At 49.8% G+C, this 23,694-nt stretch overlaps 1 protein-coding gene across 5 annotated transcripts in view; it reads right to left on the bottom strand.

Annotated features, from left to right (window-relative positions):
* Positions 1–23,694, bottom strand: part of STEAP3 (STEAP3 metalloreductase) — a 136,183-nt gene that overhangs the window by 98,531 nt on the left and 13,958 nt on the right. For all 5 annotated transcript variants that reach the window (XR_009504173.1, XM_059927643.1, XM_059927644.1 and 2 more), the window contains 3 exons: positions 14,089–14,588; positions 11,854–12,381; positions 6,609–6,773 (listed from right to left, as the gene is read on the bottom strand). Coding sequence is in view for 4 of the 5 variants with exons in the window: in XM_059927643.1 (XP_059783626.1) it covers positions 6,609–6,773; positions 11,854–12,381; positions 14,089–14,568 (1,173 nt within the window). In the remaining variant the exon portion in view is untranslated. The remainder of the gene's footprint in view (positions 1–6,608; positions 6,774–11,853; positions 12,382–14,088; positions 14,589–23,694) is intronic.

Below are 23,694 nucleotides of genomic sequence, written 5' to 3'. Positions count from 1 at the left end.
ATTCTACTGTTGGTGCTAGTCTCAACTGACACTGTGACCCTCGGCAAGTTGCTTAATTAGCCTCAGTGAGAAGGAGGTGATTACAAAAGTGAAGTCAGAACTGTAGGGAAAGTGCTGTATAGCTGCAGCATTCTCCAGCCCCCAGGCCTGGCAGGCAGCGATGCAGAGCAGAGGGCCCCCGGGGTTAGGACTTCGTGGAGGTTCGGGAGGAGGGGCACCGGGCACCGGGCACAGGGCACCGGGCACCGGGCACCGGGCACCGGGCACCAAGAGGTTCTGGGCGGGAGAGACCCGTGCTTATTACACAAGGAATGAAGACAGCAGTGGCCCATCGAGCAGTGAACACATTTGCATTTTCTCCAACGAGACACTGCAAGGGTTTAATTGAAATGTGGCAGCATGACGATACCTCAGGGTGCTTTTTACAGGTTGGTTTTGAGCTTTCCACAGAGAAAGTGTAATCAGGCCGCCTGGATTTCCTTCCAGCCCAGCCTCTCAGCATCAATCCAGGGGCTTGGCTGAGGGACGCTGTCTTGTTTGCACTCCCCCCAGACACGGCGCTAAGTGGGTCTGATTCTGCTACCGTGCCTCATTCTCGCTCCTCTCTAGCATGGGGGGGCGCTTTGCTTATACCTTCTCCAGTATAAACACCAGGATGGTGAACCTCAGTAAGTGGAAGAACATGCTTCAGAAGAATTGTTTGTAACGCTTTTACTAATAGTAAAACTAATAAACTAATAGTAAATAGTAATACTAATAGTAAATAGTAATAATAGCAATAGTAAATAATAGTAATAATAAATAATAGTAATAATAATAATAAATAGTACTATTAATAATAGTAAATAGTAATAATAGTAATAGTAAATAATAGTAATAATAATAGTAATAATAAATAATAGTAATAATAAATAATAGTAAACTAATAGTAAATAGTAAAACTAATAGTAATAATAAATATTTTCTAATGGCTATACATACAAGTTCATAGACAGGTTCACAAGTATAACATTTTTGACCCTAAACAAAATACTAGCTGCCAGAAGATCCCCAGTCTCTATCCTTCCTAGCCATCTCTGGTTCTCTTTGGCTTTGTGACCACTTCAAGGATCTTTTTATTACATCCTTAACAACTTCCTGGCTCAGCACAGCCTGTAGGGAAAGGCCATGGTTGGCTCTATGCTACTACCCACAGCTACTTCACGTGTCATGTGCAAACGGTCAGCCCCCAAATGGAAGCCTCTTTGACTATGAGTCATGTGTAACCAAATCCTTGTCACCTCCAGATGTGTCTATCAAGATTCCAAATCTCGTAGCAACTTCTGAACCACACCAATTTTTTCCAAGTTCTGATCTATTGATAACGAAGACGGGGGTTAAAAAAGTCCCCAGCATTGAGAAAATATTTGGGATTAATATCCAGACTATATAGAGAACTCTTAAACTCAACAACAACAAAAACAAACAACCCAATTAAAAAATAGGCAAAGGACTTGAATAGAAATTTCTCCAAAGAAGATACATGAATGGCCAATAAACACATGAAGAGATGCTCAACATCGCTCATCATCAGGGAAATGCAAATCAAAATCACTTCACACCCATTAGGATGGCTACTATTAAGAAAAAAAGAAAACAAGAAAACAAGTGTTGGCGCGGAGGTGGAGAAATTAAAACCCTTATGCACTGCTAGTGGGAAGGTAAAAGGGTGCAGCTACTGTGGAAAATGGTATGGAGGATCCTCAGTGAACTAAAAATACAATCACCATGTGCTCCAGCAATTCCACTTCTGGTATATACCCAAAATAACTGAAAGTAGGGTCTTGAAGAGTTATTTATACACCCATGTTCACAGCAGCATTATTCACAATAGCTCAAATGTAGAAGCAACCCCAGTGTCCACTGACAGACAGATAAGCAAAATGTAGTATCTCTGTACAATGGAATACTATTCAGCCTTAAATAAGAATAAAATTCTGTCACATGCTACAATATGGATGAACCTTGAGGACATCATGCTAAGTGAAATAAGCCAGTCACAAAAAGACAAGTACTGGATAATTCCACTTATATAAGGTGCCTGTATGAGGTAGTAAAAATCACTGGGCCAGAATGTAGAATGGTAATTGCCAGAGGCTGGGAGAAGAGAGGAATGGGGAGTTAGTGTTTTAACGGGGACAGAGTTTCAGTTCTACAAGATGAAAAGAGCTCTGGAGATAGATGGTGGTGATGATTGCACAACGATGTGAATATACTTAATATTACTGAACTGCACACTTCAAAACGGTTGAGGTGATAACTTTTGTTATGTTACTTTACTACAGTAAAAAAAAATTGGGGGGAGGAAAGGCCTCAGCACTGACCATCAGGAATAAATCCTGAACTAGCCTGACAACCACCTTGTTATTCCCCAACCAGCGTCCAAGTTGCAAGCTGTTGCTCCCCTTACTCAGGCGAATTTACTGGGCTTTGCTGAGATGGCTGGGACGTGCCTTTTTACCCCTGAGACTTTAGTGGCCTGAGGCGTGGTTTTCAAATCTGGCTACACGGTCAATGGGGAAAATCTTAATGCCCAAGCGCCAGTCCCAGAAAATCGGATTAAATTGGATAGGGGTGAAGCTCAGGCATGGTAGCTTTTATAAGCTCAGAGATTATGCTGACATGCAGACAGGACTAAGAACCACTAACTTAGGAGACTCTTATCACCTGAGCCCTTCTAACTTCAGGTTGAGAAGTCGTCAAGGTCCCTCTGCCCAGGCTCTTTGATTGGGGTGGACCCGGTCCTTTCTGTTCCTTAGACAAAGACCCATCAAGGGCCTGAATGGGCTCACACGCTGCATCGTGAAGCTCTCCCAGATGCTGCAGCAGCGAGAAGCCACCCAGGCCTGGGGACTGAGTCCTGGTGGCCCCAGAAAGGCCTCAGCACCTCCCTCAGTGACGTGCCCTGGGGCTCCAGTGTTTGGCCCGTGTTCACCACTGTCCCCTGCCCTAATCTGGAGAGTGATGGGCTGTGCTGGGCAAACAAGACATGCCCTGGGAGAGTATGAAGACCCGCTTCTGCTCATGTATCCTCTTCCCTTTGCCATCCAGAATCCCATGGTGACAGATGGCAGGAGGCCCCAAAGACCAGCCAGTAACAAAGGGCCTTTTGACTTTCCAATCCCAATGGGAAGCCTGGATGATTCCAGCAAGTTTGTTTCCTTAAAACTCTCTCTCCTTGGGAACAATTTTAAAAATCCCAGAACAGTCAAAGGAAGCCAAAAGAAAGGGAGGCATCGTCACGGGGCAATTAATAACGCCCACCACAAGCTAGGGCCATTTTTATTCTACGTAAGCTTGTTAGCAGACAAGAAACAGCTAGGTTGCTGGTGGCTCCTGCTGGCGCTCAATCACTATGGCGGGAGGGCCTTTGGACAATTGCTCACAAAGCTGGGGTCAGGACGGGGCTCTGTTATTATCTCAGGCAGGTGGCTGGAGTGGGCAAGGCCACAGGGAGCTCCCCTAACGATGGGGCAGAGCCAAGGTGCTAAGAGCCGAACACTCATTTCTCTGTCCAGGGGCAGCTGCCCCGACCTGGGTATTTGGCAATCTAACAATGTTTAACTGGCTTAATTCGGAGCAGTTAGCACAGCCCAAACCAAACCAAAACAATAGCAACAGAAACACCCAGACAAACAAAACCCCAAATTAAAAACTTCGAAAACAGCCTCAGGAACAAAAGGATACACGTAAGCACGAGTCACCTCTGTGGAATCCACACCCTGTTTTGATGGCTTTCTAGCTCAATAAATCATTACAGACCCAGGGGTCAGGCCAGGCCCACTGAGAACCACGGTGTCTCCACAGCCACTTTCTAAGCCCTGGTGACCTGTTGCAGTCGTTCGTGGCTGGGAAAGGAAATGGGGTCCGGGTAGCTCCTCGTTGTAAAGCAGCGCTCACCTTACAGGAGGAGGTTGCAGCTCACCTCAAAAACTGCACAGCCTCTACTGGGTGCATGCATCATGCGCTATACATGTCCTCAACACAAATCCTCCCAATGACTACAGGAGGTGGACGCAGACAGGTCAGGACGCAGACGCTTGAGAGGCTAAGGAACTGTCTAGTGGTGCAGGGCTGCTAAGTGGTGGTCTTGGGACTGAAACCCAGGTCTGCTGGCTCCACAGCCTGTGTCCCCCACCCCGGAGACTGTCACACACTGCATCACGTGCACTTAAGTCACCCAAGGAGCTTATAAAAACAGACTCCAGAGCCAACCCCGGGCATCTGAGTCCACAGGTCAAGGGTAGTCCTGGGTATCTGCATTGCTCCAAGAGCTCCGTGACTTTAAACTTTTTGATGGCGGCTCACCTTAAGAATCACATTTTCATTACTGCCCAGTACACAATGACGTATGCCCACATATGTGTATATAACTACTGAATTGATACCACTGAAAAAATGTCTGTGCTTAGAACATGTAAAAAGAACTCTGACATTTTTGGAGACATTCTACTCTATTTTATGTTTAAAAAGCTTGCTGTGGTCCACAAAATTGATTTCATGACCCACTGACAAGTGTCAACTGCAGTTTGCAAACACTGCCCCGGACCATTCTGCAGCTCTGGGTGGGAGTCTCTTGCCTGTCTCTTGCTGCCTCCTACTGAACTCAGAAATGGGTGGCTTAGTCAGAGATCATGGAAATGTGGCTACATGCCCCGAGAATCACAGCAAATTGCTTTGTATTTTTCTTTTACACGTAATCTTGCACAGTGGCTCACAACACGTCTGTAGGGAACTAACTAACTCCATTTTACAAGAGTGTAAAGTGAGGCTCGGGGAGCGCACGTGATCTGCTAATGGTTACAGAGCTGCGATGTGCCGGTCCCTCCTCTGTATCAGCACTCTGGGGAGATAGAGCATTTGTGGACAGAATGTGGGCATTTGATTTCCTCACGTAAAACCCTGTCCTTCTACCCGTCTCTCGGCTTTGCACCCCCCTCTTCTTGCAGCAGCATAAGGACTTTCCTGTTTGTATTTCGACTCTTCAGTATGTAAAGTAGAACAGCTGCTGAGTCCCAGTCAGCTTTTGCTAACAAAACCAAATCCCCCGGCTTTCTCTGGCAGCTGGAGCTGGGCCTTGTAATCTACAGCTGCTTAAGGGAGCAACTTTCCGGTGAGGGGAGCGAACTGCAGTCTGTTTTAATTGTGAATAAACTAGGCACCTTAGCATACTCCAGGCAGGAACACGAAAATCCCAGATTTGGGTGTGCGACACGTGAGGATTAGTGGCAGATAAATAAAATTCTTTCTTTCCCCTTTTGCCGGCATGTGTCAGGCCTGAGCACGCCTTCAGAGACCTTCCGAGATGAGCAGAGCCAGTGAGATTCAGAAACAGACACACTTAAAAAACCCCCAAAAAACCCACAACTCTGTTTTGTTCTAGGGTATGCAGCATCCCCAATGAGGGATAATTAATATGGATTACATAAGAGCACTGCCCTGTTGGTGTCCCTCTTGGAATCCCGTACTGTGTCCTCACTGCACAGAGAAGATATGGGACAGATTTTTTGTTGACATCGGGGGTGGGTGTGATGTCTCTTCCCTGCCCTGATACCATATCGATGGCAGAACCCAGTCTTAGTCAGTGCCCATCACTGGAGGGGATGAGTTAATCTGCCAGCACTTGGGGGCTGACCACGTGCTCTGTATGGAGAACAGTGGGAGATGCCAAAGGAATGTAAAAAATGTCCCTGTCCCAGTGGCCCTCAGAATTAAAACGTGGCTATACCTGTCTCGTTCCCTCTTGCATCCCAGGTCTAGCATGACGCTGGGCACGCAGTAGGTGTTCAATAAACATTGAGTGAATAAATGCATAAAGAACCTTTGCCACTAGTAGCATCTTCCAAAGTGTGTTCTGTGGAGTGTAGACAGTGAAAGAAAAACGGGGTGGGGGGAGGGAGGACGCTAATACTGAAATAAGTCTGCTTAACAAGGTTTGCTTGCTGTAGACAGTACTTGATGTGCCAAAGTGCATTGTGACTCGCTGAGCGGGAGGCAAATCTCTTCCCAGATTTATTTGACTCTGCATGTCCTTTTACATAGGAACGGTGTCCTTTGGGAAATGCTGTGTTTTATTTCCTATAAACTGAAGGTCCTACTCTCACCTGCCATCCACCCTGCATGAATCAAGAGGTTAAAGGAAACAACAGGGCCGGGTTCAGCTGAGGGTGCTGGCTGGGCAGTTTGGCTCACCCAAGGGCTCACTGACGACCCAGCCAGATCAGTGACACGTCCAGTGACTGCGTATTATGGGATTTTGTTTGGGAAGCCCAAGAACTGTACATACTGAGAATGTGTAGTCCAGGGTTCAGCATTCTGCTGTCTGATTTTTACACATGCCTAAATCTGGCATCCCCAGGTGCCACGAGGCTGAGCTCGTCCCAGGCAGCCCCTTTATCAGGAGACTCGGATGAGCCTGCCAGGCTTGGGGAGGCCCGGGCATCTGACTGAGAGGTTCTGTAGCACAGATTACGAAAGCCCAGGCAGCGCGTGGATGGCAAGGTGCTTGCACAGGAGAGGCAGGGCCAGGGCCACGCCGAGGCTCACCAGCAGAGGCAGAACTGCTTTACCTGAACAAAGCTGAACTCCCTCCAGTTGAGGGAGTTTGCGATGGATGGCAGTGAGGTGACAGCCAGCAGGGACAGCGTGCCCAGGGCCAGCACTCCCAGGGACAGGTAGATCTCCATCCGCCAGACTTCCTCCTCGATCCAGAGGTGACTTTTATTGGTCAAGACCTGGTGTGGATGGAAAGGAAACCATGAACACCGTGGCCAAGGTCGATGCCCTGGGATTTGGGCGAGCAAGGAATTTAGGACGGGAAGAACGCAGTAACGACCAACATTCCCACTTTCCACTCCACGTAACATGTGTCTGGCTCTGTTTTAAGCGCTTCTCAGGTATCAGCTCACCTGATCCTTACAGCAACCCCGTGAGGCAGAGGTCACTGTTATCCCCATTTTCCAGATGAGGGAAATGAGGCACAGAGATCAAGTGACCTTTCCATGGTCACACACAGCTTAGGAGATGGCAGAGCTGAGATCAGGACCCAGGCAGCTGGCTCGGAAGGCATGGCTCCTCCTTCCCCAGGGCTTTCACAACTCTGTCTGGGGCTGGTCGACCAGAACAGTCACATAAGCCAAGAGTAAGGAGCCAGAGGATTTGACAGGACATAAAGAACCTCCAACTATGACCATCTCACAAGGTTTTCTGGTGCCCAAATCCCCAGCAGGAAGGAGGCGCTCTCTTAACTCAGAATCCCTTCAGCCAGACAGGCTGCGGCCTCTGCTGACTACCTTCCTTCCCAGCCTGTCTCACCCTGGATCCTTGGTCCCCCAAGCTGCCCCTGTCACTGGCTCATATTCCAGACACACACACACATACACCAAACCCCTCAACATTTCCTAACTAGCCCCCAGCTCCCATCTTCCCACCCAGCTCCCCATTTCTGTCTGAGGAATGTAGCTTTGAGTCAACCACTGCCAGGCAACAGAGGCCGACATCCATTCACCAAGCGGGCCCATGAGCACTTATGAAGAATCTAGCACACAGTAGGTGCTTATGAAGCACCTACTGTGTGCTAGGCCCTGGGCTGCAGAGAGCAAAGATACCTGCCCTCACAGAGTTCTGGGATCCCCCAGTGAGCCCCAGGGACGCACCAATGGGGGAGCCCCTGCAGGCCCAGAGGATTCTACCCTCTCCCTCCCCACTCAGCGACCCCTTGCACCTCAGCCCCACCCTTCCCCCCCCAGCCTGGCCGACGCTCACTCGTACCGTGCACACGAGGAAGAGCTTTTATTAAGATCCTTCTAACAGAACCATCATTTCCGAACTAGACCGTGTTTCAGAGTTCCTGGAAGTCAAGATGTTTTCTGAGAAACACCAGGAAACGCTGCTGCTTCAATTCTACCCGCACAACAAGGAACAGCATTTCCATTAGGAAACATGACTAGGCTTTAGTAGGTAGGTCTCTGCTTCGCAAAACAGAGTGACTCATACAGGTTTTTGAGAAACTATTTCAGCAGGAAAAAAAGAACCCAAGTGCAGTTAGAAGATATAATATTAAACATGAATCTAGTGGTCTGAGCAAAAATGGTTGAAAAGCTTATGAGAGAACGTTGAAAGAAACTGAGAAAAGGCCATCCACTGGGTACTTCTCCTGCAATTTGAGAGAAGCGAGGCCCTCTGTTCTATTTCAGGGCAGCTGGCTCTCACTGGTGCCTTTAAGCCACAAAAGGACCAGGAGTCTGGGGACCCAGGTTCTCACCCTGACCATGAGTCCTGTGAGACTCCGGGCAACTCCATCTCTGGGGCTCCGTTTCTCCACTGACAGAGCTGGAAGAGGTCACATCTAAAATCCTGTGATTTTGCTGTGTGCCAAACGAATGTCAGCGCTAGCGAGAAAGGCGGGGCCGACGGTACCCTGCAGAGGGCAGGGAGGTCTCCCACGTAACTGAGCCCAGAGAAGGTTAACTCAGACCTTCCCTGCACTAACGACTGCCGCTCAGCGGGTCATCCCCGAGTTGTAAGTTGTTTGTTCTTCAAATATACTTTATTAGTCACTCCTTTCTGCATTTTGGTAAGATCAGGCAGTTCATGTCACAAGTCAGAGCTTGGATGATTACATACACCACATCTGCTTGCAAAAGGTCTTGTTTTTTCCTCTAATAGTTCCACTCAGCCGCGACACTGGGAAGGGGTGGGGTGAGGCACCTGCACAGGCATCTGGCTCCCGGCCACCTTCAGTAGCCTGTGGGAGCCTCACCCAGCTGACTGAACTACAGTGCTGTTCCCAGGGTTCCCCAGCGACCAGTGTCACAGATGGCAAACTGGGACATAGGTTACACGCTCTCCACTCCCCTAGTGATTCTCTCATGTTCGGAGCTAATCAAGCTGGCCACCTTGAGCACGACCAGGATAGCGTTCGTCCACAAGAGATGGAACGCTGCCATCCACATGTGGGGTTTCCTTTCCCCGTAGGTTGCAAGTTAGAAGCTGAAGGGCCCAGGGGCAGGAGACTCAGATGTGAGATTTAGACAGTTCTCTCTGACAGCCTGGACTAGATTTGGGGTCATAGGGCGAAGAAAACAGTGTGTGGGTAAAACATTTTCTTTGATCTTTATCTTGATTTTGGATTTCGATCTTGACATGCGTTTCTAAGGCACCACTGATTTACTTTTTGGCTGCTCACCCCTCTTCTGGGCTGCTCTGCTCTGTTAATCCCTCCCCCCCATTTCCACTCCCGTCCCTGAGAAGCCACATCAGCCCTGGCTCTGCCCTCCAGAACTCTGCAGAACAAGGTTCAGCCCCTTTGCCTGACAGGCCTTGCTGTCTGTCTCTGATCCTGTCCTGTGGGAGTGATGGTGGCCTGGCAACCGCCACGGGGGCCTGCAGCCTTAAAGGGCCTTGGAACTCAGGGAAAATTACGTCACACGGGCCCCTCTGTGCCCTGGTATTTGCATCATGGCAAAACTATATGAACGTAATATCAAGGAGAGCCTTGGCGGGGCGGAGAATTTGGAGAATGGCAGTCAGAGGGTGGGCAGGGGAAGGAGCGGGCAGGGGTTTTGCCTTGTGCTCTAGTGGGGAGGGGGCGTTACCTTCTTCCCCATCCACTGCCTGAAACACCTGCCACCTCCTGGGCAGCAAACATTGTTCCACTCTCCGAGGAGCCACGCAGAGCTTCCTGCCCAGCGGGCTGACTCTTCTTAGAAGTAAGAAAATACCATCAAGGAGCATCAAAAACGTTAGCACTGGGTGAGACCTCCATCTGCATCAGGAAACGTTAGCACTGGGTGAGACCTCCATCTGCATCAGGGCCCTGAGGACCAAAGAGGGGCTGTGACTTGCTCAAGGTCAAGATCTTTGTTCCAGTCAGTGATGCTGGAGGACAAGAGTCTAGGGCTCTGGCCTGCAGGCCTCCACGCCACCCCACGCCAGCTAAGGTGAGGGACGAGACCGTCTTATTTCATCCTGTGGCCTCAGGGCCCGGTAGAGTAGAACTCAGCGAATGGATGAGTTCTGGGATCATTTATTCAACTGTTAATTTGGACTTGTTTTCCCTGTAGAAGGCAGTATGGGCATGAACACGGATCTGGAGGAGACTGGCTGGATCTGGATCCCAGCTCAGCCACTTACTGGCTGAGTGACTTTGACCAAGTTACTTAAACTCTCTGTGCCTCAGTTTTATCATCTGTAAAATAAGGGTAGTACAGCACCCGCCTTATAGGGATAAGAGTTCAATGAATTCACACTGGGTATGTAAAGCTCTTAGATGGTACCTGGAACACAGTAAGCTCTTTTTAAGCGTTAGTGACTATTATTTTCTCCCTTCCTCTCTCATTTCCAGCAGGTGTCTTGCTTCTTTGCTTGAAGTCTGGGGTTCCTCTTTTCTCTTATGAAAGCCCAAGCCTACAGATGAAATGGTGCCAGGTGTCCGTGGGTGGGGAATGACGAGGGCATTTGAGAAGCTGCCAGCAGGGAAGCAGGAACTAGAGTGAATAGGGGCTGAGGTCTGTGGTTCCCAGGGAGCGGCCCAGCCTTGCCTCCTGGTCCTGCTCTGGGAAGTGGTCAGGCCTCCGAGGGGACGGCCGCATGGTGGGTGAACCTGGGGAGGGCCCAGCCTCAGTAAGATCCCTGCTTCCCAAGCAAGAACAAAACTGCAGCTGGAACCAGGGGTAGAAGAGAAGTGTCTCATTGGGTGACTAAGGGTCCTGGAGTGGGTAGGACCCACGCTCCAGGCCAGAGGCTGAGGACTAGAGGTGGAATTAAGCAGGTTGGGGACAATAAAGAAAGACAGCGTTGCTTGCAGACCTGAGCCTGGGACTCAGGATCAGGCCCCGTGAGCTTGGAAACCCGGAGGAAGCATCTGGGGGGGACTATTTCTGTGGGTACAGGTGCCAGGGGATGCTGCCTGTGATACCACCTGGCTTGGCCCGAAGGCCCTCCATTCCCAGGAATCCTGCTGGCGAAAGATCACCGTACGGCTCTCCTAAATGAATAATTACTGTGCCCTTCTCCCCCCTCGGAAAACACATGCTCCTGCAGCCTTTCCCGTCTCCGGTGATGGCGACTCCAGCCCTCCGGGTGCTCAGGCTGAAACCCCAGAGCCGTCCTCAAACACCTCATGAATCCCACGTCTGTTACAGCAGTTCTGCGCGCTCTGGCTTCAGAACACGCCTTCAGCACCTTCTCGCCTCTCTGCCGCTCCCACCCCACTCCGAGCCCCCACCGCCTCTCCTCTGGGTTCCTGCACAGCCTACCTGGTTTCCCAGCGTGTGCGTTTGCGCTTTGATTGTCTTTTCTCCACCTGGCAGCAGAGGGAGCCAGTTAAAACCCCAGACGGGTCATCACTCCTCTACTCAACACCTTTCCTTGGCTTCAAGTCTAAGGTCAAAGCCCTTCCGCAGCCTTTAAGGCCGCTCTCGTGTGGCTTCCGCCGTCCCTTGGCTCCACCAAGAGGGCCTCCTTGCCGATCCTCAAAGGTGCCAGGCAGCTCCTGCCCTTCCGACCGGGGCTCACATGTCCCCCGCTCAGCCAGGCCTCCCTCACCGCCCCTTAATACTGCACCCCACCCCCTCCCCGGCTTGACTTCCCTCCTGAGCACCTCACTACCCTCTGTAACTCACAGCTGCGCTTTACGTCTCCCTGGCTTGGGAGCATAGGGCTTTCCATGTTTTGTTCGCTGATACGCCCAACCTCGGACAGCAGGATGTGGGCGGGACCCAGTCCGGGCAGGATTGGCCGATGACAACCGGTGGGCTGCACCCACGGGCACCCCCCGCCCTGTGATTGGCGGGAGGCAGGCGAGCGCCGTACCTGCTTGACGGCCAGGTTGACCAGCTCGTAGCGGTGCGAGCGGCGCAGCGGCAGGCAGAAGCTGTAGAGCGCGTGCAGGGCGGCGCAGAAGAAGCTGAGCAGGCCGATCTGCTTGCGGTGCTGCAGCCAGTGGCCCAGCCAGTCGGGGAAGCGGCGGTACTTGGTGCCGCGGCGCAGCTGCAGGGCCGCCGCCACCACGCCGGGCAGGTACACCAGCGACAGCAGCACGTAGGCCACGCAGGGCAGCGTGGTGTTGACCACGGACACAGGCAGCTGGTAGAACTTGTTCTTGCCCTCCTGCAGGTAGGGCTGCAGCACATCGCGGATGAAGTTGTAGGTGTAGAAGAAGACGAAGAGCCCCAGGGCCAGGAGAGCAGGCACCTTCCAGCCTGGGAGGAGGCGCAGGGGCATGGCCTCCACCTCCCGGGCCGAGGCCAGGGACCCCATGTCCACAGGGGTGAAGCCCATGGCCTGCGCCAGCTCCAAGACGGCGCGTTTGGCTTCTGGCTGGTCACTGCAGATGGGCACCTGTGGGGAGGAAGGTGGGGGGGATCAGGTGGGGTCCCCGGAGGGTTGAGCAGGACCTCGGACAGCATCTTGGCCAAGCTTCTCATGGAGCAGCGGAGGAAACCGAGGCCCAGCAATCTGCCGGGTAAGGGTACGGCTGGAGCAGAAGGGGGCCCTGAATCCCGGCCCGGGGCCTTTCCTCGGCTCCCTGTGGGCTCCTAGCCTCTGGCCCAGCAATGCCCGCTACTCGAGGAAAATGGCCAAGACTCACCCAACAGTGAGCATCTCGCCCAGTTCATTGCCATCAGCATCCACAAGCAAAATGCCCATCTAGGCAGCCCCCAGGGGCCCTTGGAGTAGGTGCCTCAAAGGACTGTGGCCCGCCCTGGGGGTCGTTCAGCAACTGGGCTTTGCAATATGGCCCAGAAAGTGCAACTGTGGCTGCAGCTCCATCCCTCAGTCCAGAAGTGTCCCCTTTGACCACGTCCTCTGGCCCCTTAGAGCCCTCAGCCAACACACAAGGCCTTCCACAAGCCAGCCCCAGCCTCATAGCCCACTGCTTCCCTCCATGAGCCCCAGCGCAAGCCCACTGGTGTCCTCTGATCCCTGAACACTCCATGGGTCTTCCTGACACCGCTGTGGTCAGGTGGTCTACCAACACTGACTCAGCACCCGCTATGTGCCAGGCGTTACACGTGTGGACCCTCAGCCTCGTCACAAGCCTGCAAGTAGGTACTATCGTCCCCATCTGGGAACATCGTTTGGAACACTGTTCCTCACCTCTGTGCCTCTGCGGGTTGCCCCCTCAGCTTGGAATGCCCTTCCTGTTCCCTGTGCCTGACGACGTGAGGTAGGGCAAAGGCCAAGGCCGATCTCGAAGTCTTCCCCAGCCAGCCTCTAGCTCTGCTCCCTCCCAGGCCCTGCTACCCTACACTCCCCCGCTGTTCCTTGCCTGTCCAAATATAGGAGTCCCAAGATGCAGGCTGCATGGAGGGCCCTCCAGTCAGGGCTGGCTGGGTACCTGTGGGCTCCCCACAGCCTGGCATGGAGCTGGGCAGAGAAGGCGTCTGAGCTGGACTCATGGGTGGAAGTTCTCATACACATGTGGAGCCTGGCATGCTTCCCTGAGGCAAGTACAGGTTGCCTCTCGGCATTAAAAACCACCTTGTCTTGGTTAGGGGTCCACTTGCCAACAACAGTATGCAGCAATGGCTGTTTTCTGGAGCCATTTTCCACCCTCAGAAAAACCTGCTGTTGACTATTCTGAGAAATCCACGCAGTTTTTGGAAGCCCTTGGAATAAATGAGATCAAGTTTGGGACATGCCTGCTTCCTTAGGACCTGGCACATGAGTGTGTTACCTTCTTCTTTCTAAGTCCAATCCTAAAAGCAAAATCTCTCCTCTTCTTGACTCCAAATAGTGAAAAGAAAGCCATCAACCTTTTCCTCCTTGTCTTCTTGGAAATCAAATTACCATAGAAGAAAGAACATGATTTCAGGTTCCTATGAACTGGGTTCAAATCCCAGCTCACCAAGCTGTGGGACCTAGTGTAAGTAAGTTCATTAACATCTCTGGGCCTCAGTTTCCTGCTCTGTAAAATGGAACTTTGCAGTGCTGTGAGATGAGCTGAGATAATGTACATAGAGAGCTTGGTACACCAAGGGCCCTCAATGAAAGTTAGCCATTTACATTTATTGTTATGATGACTGGCATTCCCCCAGCACCTACCTGCCTGTTTCCATCCCTTGGGCCAGACTGCAGGGTCCAGGCAGAGATGACATTGAAGGCCTTGACCACTGTGCAGGCGGGGAAGAGGGAGGCCAGGTACTCAGCATTGGACTCATGGTGCCGAAGGTGCTCCTGCTCTGTGGGGTTGCTCACGTCCACCAGGATCTTGCCGGCCAGCTGGTCACTGAGACCACATAGTGTGGAGTAGTGTTCCCGGAACATAGCCACGAAGATAACCTCTGGGGACCCCACTGCCTCCTCCTGGAAAGTCACTTGTGCTGCTGAGGGGAACAGCCCAGCCGTGCGTTTGGGGTTGCGGCTCCCCACCACCACGCTGAAGCCGGAGCCCACCAGGCGTGTGGCCAGGGAGCGGGCAAAGTCCCCGCTGCCCAGGATGCCCACTTTGGGAACCTCACTGGGGGCCTCAGCAAGGCTGCCATCACTGTCCACCAGGTGGCAGCTGATGAGTGGCTTGTCCATCTCTCCTGATGTTCTGGTGGCTAGAAGAGAAAACAGGAACTTGATGAGTGGAGGGCTTTTGGACTGCCCCTCCTACCAGCTCCCTCTCCTGTCCACTGGAGCTGCACGGTGGTCCAACATTCACCCAACAGGGCTTTATGGGTATTAACATGTGCCAGCACGGGGGCACAAGCTGAACAAGACCCAACCCCTTCCTGAGGAGGACACAGCCTCCAGAAAAGGAGAGGAAAGGACCTCTGCCCTCCACACTCTGTCCTTTGTCCTGAGTTATTTCTTTGGCACAAATTTGCAAGAGTGAGAGTGCTGAGAAAGAAGGGTATGGAATTTCTATGATCAATGCTAGTGACCCAACCTCAGCATCACCGGGTTTATCTGATTACCAGGAAGGGTAGACATGTTCCTGTGCTTGTTTACAGTTTGCATTTTGGGATGGTATCTCTGATGCTCTTCCTTAAGTAGATGACGAGCAGCTTAAAGGCAGGGACCTCATCTTGTTTGACTTTGGATCTCACCATTTGTCCCAAGGCCTGGCACGGAGCTGGTGTTCAATGTTTGCTGAATGAATGAACACTGAAATCCTACTCTCTGAGGGTGGGATTGGAGTGGGACATGACAGTGAATGGGGCCCTAAGATTGGGTGGGTGCCCTGGGAGCTCCTTTACTAAGTCTGAGATATGAGGGGACGTGGAGGAAACCCTGGACTTGGGCCACGAATTTATAGTAAACTTGGGTGGGAAAATTATTTGTTTTAATGGTCACCAACTTCTAACTGAAAGTTGCTATTTTCTTCAAGTATGAATGTAAGCAGCAACACAGTAGTATTAGCCTACCTGCGAGTTTGTCACCAATAATGACCAATGTCACATCACAAATTTAATTGTGAAAGAACTCTCCAAATACAATTTAAACTCATCATTAATTTAAAATTATGGTAGGTAGAACACTTAAATACAGAAAGCAAATATTAACATATCTGAAGGGAAAATAGACAACATTATAAATAACGGTAGGGGACTTCACTACCCCACTTTCAACCATGGATGGATCAGACAAAAAAAATCAGTATGGAAACACTGAACTTGAACTATACTTTAGACCAAATGAACCTAACAGACATATAGAGAATGTTCTATCCAATAGCAGCACAATACACATTCTCCTCATGTGTCACAGAATATTCTCCAGGACAGAGTATATGTTAGGTCATAAAACACACCTTAACAATTTTAAAAATACTGAAGTCATATCAGGTATTTTTTCTGACCACAATGGTATGAAATTAGAAATCAATAACAGGAGGAAAATTAGATAATTCACAAATATGTGGAAATTAGTACACTCCTGAACAACCAATGAGCCAAAGAAGAAATCAAAAGGGAAATAAAAAAAATTTATCTGAAACAAGCAAAAATTGAAGTACAACATACCAAAAAGTATGGGATGAAGCAAAAGCAGCTCTAAAAGGAAAGTTTATAGCTTAATGCCAAAATGAAGAAAAAAGAAAGATCTTAAACGACTTAACTTTACACCTCAAGGAACTAGGAAAAGAACAACAAACTAAGTCCAAAGTTAACAGAAGGAAGGATATAACAAAGATCAGAGTGGAAACAATTGAAATAAAGGCTAGAAACACAACAGAAAAAAAAAATCAATAAAACTATGACCTGGTTTTTTGAAAAGATAAAACTGACAAACCTTTAGCTAGATTCACAAAGAAAAAAAAAAAGACTCAAATAAGATAAAAAAAGAGAGACATTACAACTGATAACACCAGAAATACAAAAGATCATGCGACTATTATGAACAATTATATGACAACAAACTGGACAACCCAGAAGAAATGGATACATTCCTAAAAACATACAATCTACCAAGACTGACTCATGAAGAAATAAAAAATCTGAACAGGCCAGTAATGAGTAAGGAGATTGAATCAGTGATGCAAAAAACTCCCCCAACAAAGAAAGGCCTAGGACTGGGGGGCTTCCCTGGTGAATTCTTCCAAACATTTCATGAAGAGTTAATGCTAATCCTTCTCCCACTCTTCCAAAAAACTGAAGAGGAGGGAACACTTCCAAGCTCATTTTATGAGGCCATCATTACTCTGATACCAAAGACAGATAAGGACACTACAAGAAAAACAAATTACAGGCCAATATCCCTGATGAACATAGATGCAAAAATCCTCAATGAAACAAGCAAACTGAATTCAACAGCACATTAAAAGGATCCTACACCATGATCAAAGTGGGGTTTATCTCTGAGATGCAAGGATGGTTCAACATAAGCAAACCATTAAATGTGATACATCATGTTAACAGAAGAGGGACGAAAATAATATGATCATCTCAATAGATGCAGAAAAAAACATTTACCAGAATTGGACATTCTTTCATGATAAAAACTCTCAACAAATCAGATACAGAACTAGGAATGTACTTCAGTATAATAAAGGCCATATATGACAAGCTCACACCTAACATCATACTCAATGATGAGAAGCTGAAAGCTTTTTCCTCTAAGATCAGGAACAACACAAGGGTGCCCACTCTTGCCGCTTCTATTCAACATAGTACTGGAAGTCCTAGCTTGAGCAATCAGACAAGAAAAAGAACAAAGGCATCCAAATTGGTAAGGAAGAAATAAAATTATCTTTGTTTGCAGTTGACGTGATCTTATATATAGAAAACTCTAAAGACTCCACCAAAAAACTGTTACAACTAAGAAATTAATCCAGTAAAGTTGCAGGATACAAAATCAACATACAGGGCTTCCCTGGTGGCACAGTGGTTAAGAATCTGCCTGCCAATGCAGGGGACACGGGTTCGAGCCCTGGTCCGGGAAGATCCCACATGCCGCGGAGCACCGAAGCCCGTGCGCCACAACTACTGAGCCTGCGAGCCACAACTACTGAAGCCCTCACGCCTAGAGCCCGTGCTCCGCAACAAGAGAAGCCACTGCAATGAGAAGCCAGCACACAGCAAGGAAGAGTAGCCCCCGCTCACCGCAACTAGAGAAAGCCCATGCCCAGCAACAAAGACCCAATGCAGCCAAAAAAAAAAAAAAAAATCAACATACAAAAATCGGCTGTGTTTCTATATACCAACAATTAACTATCTGAAAAAGAAATTAATAAAACAATCCCATTTACGATACCACCAAAAAGAATAAAATACTTAGGAATAAATTTAACCAAGGATGTGAAAGAGCTGTACACTTAAAACTACGGAACATTGATGAAAGAAATTGAAGAAGACACAAATAAATGGAAAGACATTCAGATTCAAAGCAATCTATATAAAAATTCCAATGGCATTTTTCACAGATATAGAAAAAAAATCCTAAGATTTGTATAGAACCACAAAAGACCCCAAAGAGCTGAAGCAATCTTGAGCAAGAAGAACAAAGCTGGAAGCATCACACTTCCTAATTTCAAATTGTATTACAAAGCTTTAGTAATCAAAGCAATATGGTACTGACATAAAAACAGACATAAACCAATGCAACAGAATAGACAGCCCAGAAATAAACCCATGCATATATGGTCAATTAATCTTCAGCACAGGTGCCAAGAATACACAATGGGGAAATGACAGTCTCTTCAATAAATGGCCTTGGGAAAACTGGACATCCTCATGGAAAAGAATGAAACTGGACCCACATCTCATACCATACACAAAAATCAACTCAAAATGGATTCAAGACTTAAACTCAAAAAAAAAAAAAAAAAGTAAGACCTGAAACTGTATTACTGTCTTAGAAGAAAACACTGGTCTTGTCAATGACTTGTTTTGGATTTGACACCAAAAGTACAGGCAACAAAAGTAAAAGCAAACAAGTCTAGTCTGACTAAGTCAAACTAAAACGTTTTTGCACAGCAAAGGAAATAATCAACAACATGAAAAGGTAACCTATGGAATGGGAGAAAATATTTGTAAACCATATATCCAATAAGGGGTTAATTTCCAAAATATATAAGGAAATCATACAACTCAATAGTTAAAAACCCAAATAATCCAATTAAAGATGCAAAGGAACTGAACAGACATTTTTCTAAGGAAGACATACAAATGGTCAACAAGTATTATAAAAAGATGCTTAACATCAGTAATCATTAGGAAAATGTAAATCAAAACCTCACACCTTTTAGGATGACTAGTGTCAAAAAGTCAAAAGATAATAAGTGTTGGCACACACTTAGAGAAAAGGGAACTCTTGTGCACTGCTGGTGGGAATGTCAATTTGTACAGCCATTATGGAAAAGAGCATGGCGGCTCCTCAAAATATCAAAAATAGAACTACCATATGATCCAGCAATCCACTACTGGGTATTTACCCAAAGGAAATAAAATCACTATCTTGAAGAGATCTGCGCCCCATGTTTACTGCAGCATAATTCATAGTAGACAAGATATGGAAACAACCTAAGTGTCTGTTGATGGATGACTGGGTAATGAAAATGTGGTGCATACGTACAATGAAATATATTCAACCTTAAAGAAGAAGGAAATCCTGACATTTGCATCAACATAATGAACCTGGAGGACATTACACTAAGTGGAGTAAGCCAAACACAGAGAGACAAATACTGCATGATCCCACTTACATGTGGTTCTGAAAAAGTCAAACTTAGAAGCAGAGAGTAGAAAGAATAGTGACCAGGAGAAATGGGGAGATGTTGGTCAAAGGGTACAAACTTGCAGTTATAAGATGAGAGATCTAATGAATATTATGGTGACTACAGTTGATAATACTGTATTACATACTTGAAATTTTATAAGAGAGTAGTTCTCAAGTGTTCCCAACACACACAAAAATGGAAACTATGTGAGGTGATGGATATGCTAATTAGCTTTATTGTGGTAGTGATTTCACAATGTATATCAAAATATCACATTGTATACCTTAAATATACACAATTTTATTTGTCTTTCATAACTCAATAAGGGTGGGGGGGAATTAAAAACTAAAATTATAGTATTAGATTTTGTCACTAGATCTTGTTACTTAACATAAAGAATCATGCATGTTACTATTATACGTCTTTTAAAAGTATATTTTAGGGACTGTGTTTCAATATAGTAGGTATTCTTTGTAACCCTATGTAATTTTATGTATGTAAGAAGAGCATTATTCTGAGCAGAAGTTTAGGGGCTTCACCAGTCTATGAGTTCATGGGGGTCCTCGGCATAGGAGGGTTAAGAACCCCTGCCTGGAACCAGTGGAGCTGCAGGGATGGCTTTTTAACACCCTCTTCCCACTTTCCACAGAAGCCTCCTGGCATGTGCTACACACCGGGTGAGGTGGGAGGCACAAGATCTAACACAAGGGGGCGCAGGGGAACCAGGAGGCTGTGTCCTGGCTCTCCCACGAATCAGCTGTGTGTCCTTGGACAAGTCCCTGTGCCTCTCTGGGCCCCAGCTTCCACCTTTGTAAATGGAGGTCACAATCTCTGCTCCGAGATGGCAGACAATGCAATCTTAAAAGGCTTTGAAAACTGACCCGGACATTTTACAAGGGGGCAGCAGCAGCTCCTAGCTATGGGACGGCCGCCATGTGCCAGACGCTGCTCTAAGGTGATGTGTGATGCGTGACGAGTTCAGGTGGCACAGAGGGGAAGCGAAGGAAGGAAGAATGGGACGCAGGTCTGTTGGCCTCTGTAGTCTGAACTTCCCCAAGAGTCTTACTTCCCAGATGAAGGACAGTGACCTGTCCAGCAAGTGGCATAGTTGGGACCACGCTGGCTGAGAAGAGAGGGTCAGTGTGGAAGCGGACGCAGTGACCGAGAGTCAGGGACACGTGTTGCTGGCCTGCGTCCGCCAAATACAGGCAACTCCCCTAGCGTCTCGCGCCTCTGAAGTGGTTTCAGAGCATCGCCCCTGTCTCTATCACAGACACCAGGGACCGGCTGAGCTAAGCCCCTTCAGGGTCATTTTTTGGGGGACACACAAATGGAGGGGCCATGACCACACAGATATACAAGCCCCAGCCGGGGCCTCCACGCTGCTCGGGCCAGGCTGACTGTGGGCTCAGACGGGGATTGCCACTCCCTGAAAAATGGGAAAGAGCGTTTTCTGCCTGGCCTGGGTACAGGATATTTTTCCAAGTGGTGATGATCTGTGCTTTGTAGATGCAAATGGGCCTCCCGAGGATCCCCAGAGGCCAGGCTTAGTGTCATGTGTCCGTGGGCTGCTTTAGCACCCGACTTACAGTTGCCTGGGTGGAGAGCCAGCTCCGGAGTCCGTCTGCCTGGGTTCTAATTCTCACTCTGCCACCTTGGGCCTGTCAGTGCCTCAGTTCCCCAGCTATAAATGGGAGAGATCACAGTTCCTTCCTGACGGGGAGGTTGTAGGAATGAAGCCAATGTGGGTAAAGCACTCGGGACAGTGCTCTCTCGGTACGTAGTAAGTACTGGGTGGGCGGCTGGCGGTGACGAAGCAGACACTGGCTGCCAGCACTGTCCCAGCAGCGGGGATGCGGCAAAGGAAGGATGGAGAGACCCTGTCAGCACCTCTGCAGCCCCGGGGGAAGAGGGGCGAGCGGTGACAGGGGCTTTGCAGGTGGCCTCAGACTCCCAGGCCAGCGCCGGGGGGGCGGGGGGGGATTTGGGCCAAGGTAACTGTAAATCCCTCCCTGGGGACTCCCGCCTTCCCTATGGGTCAGTCATGCCTGGGACACATACACCCCAGGGCTTTACCCCAGTCCCTGCCTCAGCCACCTGGAGACACCAGTCCTGGGGCAGGTTTTGTCCCTACGGGGAGGGAGAGTCACCACGCTGAGGCCTTCAGGTCGTCTTCACATTTGCTAGCAATTTGGAGGATCCCAGGCAGATCCCCTCCTGGACGGAAGCCTCTCCTCCGGCTTTGCTGTCTCTCTCCTCCCTCCCATCTCCTGGGCAACTACCACGTGCTGAACACTCTTAGGAGCATACGGGTGAGCAAGACGTGCTCCCCGCTTCCGGATGGCTTATAATCGTGTGCGTGTTGGGTGGCGTGTCCACCGTGAGCGGATGCGGGGAAGGAAGGGGTGGGGCTGCCAAAGGGGCAGCCAAGGAGGGCTTCGTGGCACACCCAGCACCTGCTGGTCCTCGCAGAGCCCCGAATGATTTACAGCCTCCCAGCAAACCTGAACCAGCCCAACGAGAAAGTCAATGAGACCTGGGCTTTGCATCCTGTCCTTGTTTATCTCGAGACTTAGCATCACGACGCGGGGAGCAAGTGTTCGGGGCTGGCACTCAAGGCTCACTGCTGAGAACCTCATTCGGTCCCCTTTGGGGGACCCCAGACGAGGCAGCTGCAGCAGAGGGAAGCCAAGGGCACGGGCCTGGTGGCCTGCGGCTGGTCCCAGCTTTGCCCCAAACTGGCCCTGGGACATGGGAGCCTCTGGGGACCTATTAAACATCCCAGACTTACGGTCCTAAGGGGCCCTGCTTTTAGCTGCAGGGTAAATGGAAATTAAACGTAAAGCACCTCTAAAATGCTCTTGCCACCAAAATTCGATCCTTGGGACAGGAAAGCGCCAGGTTGTAACGCCTCCTTCCCCTCCAGCTCTGACGCAGGGACACAGCCCCCTGGGCAGAGGTGCTGGGTTCTAATCATAGCCACGCCCATCACTCACTACCCAGGCGCCTCTGCACCTTAGTCCCCTCACGTTTAAAATGGGGACACGAATTGCACCTCTTCCATGCCCTGTTGTGAGGATGAAACTAGTTAACGAGAGCTCAGAGCCACCTTTTCTGGCTGGTGCTCTGTGTACACGTGCGTGTGTGTGTGTGTGTGTGTGTGTGCGCGTGTGTATTCTCTGAAGTGCTTCACGGGCCTTTCAGAATTCCTCCACCCTCCCGGTGCCCAGCACAAGGCCTGCTGCTGGCGTGATGCTGGCGAGGGTAGGACAGGTGGTAGAGTCCTGGAGGCCCCAAAGGTCCAGCAGAGCCCCTGTTGCCTGTCTATGTGGCCCAAAGGTGAGAGTGCCTAATCCTGGCCGGGCCCTGGCTCGCTGGCTGTTCTATTTACAGATCTGGGGGTGGGGGGAGGGATCCAACAGCCGCTGGGCCGGGGGGGCCTGCGGCCTGCGCACACAGACCTGCCCGTTGCCCCCTCCCAGGTTGCAGACAGAGCAGCACGGAGGCCCGGGTGTGCAGGCACCGGCACCAGCTACGGTTCCCAGCCCCTCTGGGTCTCTACCCGCCTTGCCCGGTCTCGCCTTCTTCCCGGCAGGGCCCCGACATGGGCTGTTTGGGGCTGGGAGCCACGCCTGGCCCACAGGCCTACCTGCCGGCTCCCGGCCGCTCTTGGGCAGGCCAGTGGGCCAGGCGTGGCCCCCAGGCACGTGGCAGGCAGGGCGTGGACAAGCCCCCAGCCTGTTCTGCCCGGGCAGCGCGCAGCCCCTCAGACCCCAGTGGCCGGAGCAGGCCGCGGCCGGGAAGGGGTCACCGTGGAGGTGGGTGTGGGTGGGTGGCGGTGGGGTGACCAGCTGGGCACCCGGCGGCCGGATGGTCTACAAGCCAGCTGGGGTGCCGCCCACCCCCTCCCAGCCAGAGGCTGACTTAGCACTTCTGGCCTCGGGGACTGAGAGGGGAATATGGCACAATTCCTGTCTCACGCAGCCCACAGTTACCTTCAAATTTTAGTTTTAGATTTTAACATTAAATCTGGGGGTACACGTTCCTACTACTGCCCTATTTATTTATAAATATATTTAAATATGACTGGTGCACTATAATGTTATATACAGAATAAATCATATATAAACAAATATAAATGTAAAGAGATAAGGCTAAAATTTAAACACAGATAGAAGCTCTGAGTTTTCTTCCTGCTCCCAGGGATGATCCCTTACGATCCCTGGGGAGGTCCACACCCTCCTAGACACCTGGGTCCCCGCGGATGAACAAGGTCGCCTGAGAGAGGACGCTGCCTTCAGGCAGGGCAGCTGGGCGGCTTCCTGCAGGAGGTGGGCCTGAGCTGAGCCTTGAAGGATGTGAGAGTGAGCCTGGAAAAGCCTTCTAGAAAGAAGAGCCTGTGTGAGCAAAGGCCCAGGGGCCGAACAGCAGGTGTCCACGGACAGCTTGCGGCCCCGGGGGCAAACTGGAGTGCGCCTACAGCCAGCACCCGGGAGTTGGCAAGC

Source organism: Balaenoptera ricei, chromosome 7 (assembly GCF_028023285.1).
Source record: "Balaenoptera ricei isolate mBalRic1 chromosome 7, mBalRic1.hap2, whole genome shotgun sequence".
NCBI classification, from domain to species: domain Eukaryota; kingdom Metazoa; phylum Chordata; class Mammalia; order Artiodactyla; family Balaenopteridae; genus Balaenoptera; species Balaenoptera ricei.
The sequence above is the reverse complement of the archived record's forward strand: the minus strand, read 5'-3'. Positions and strand labels throughout refer to the sequence as shown.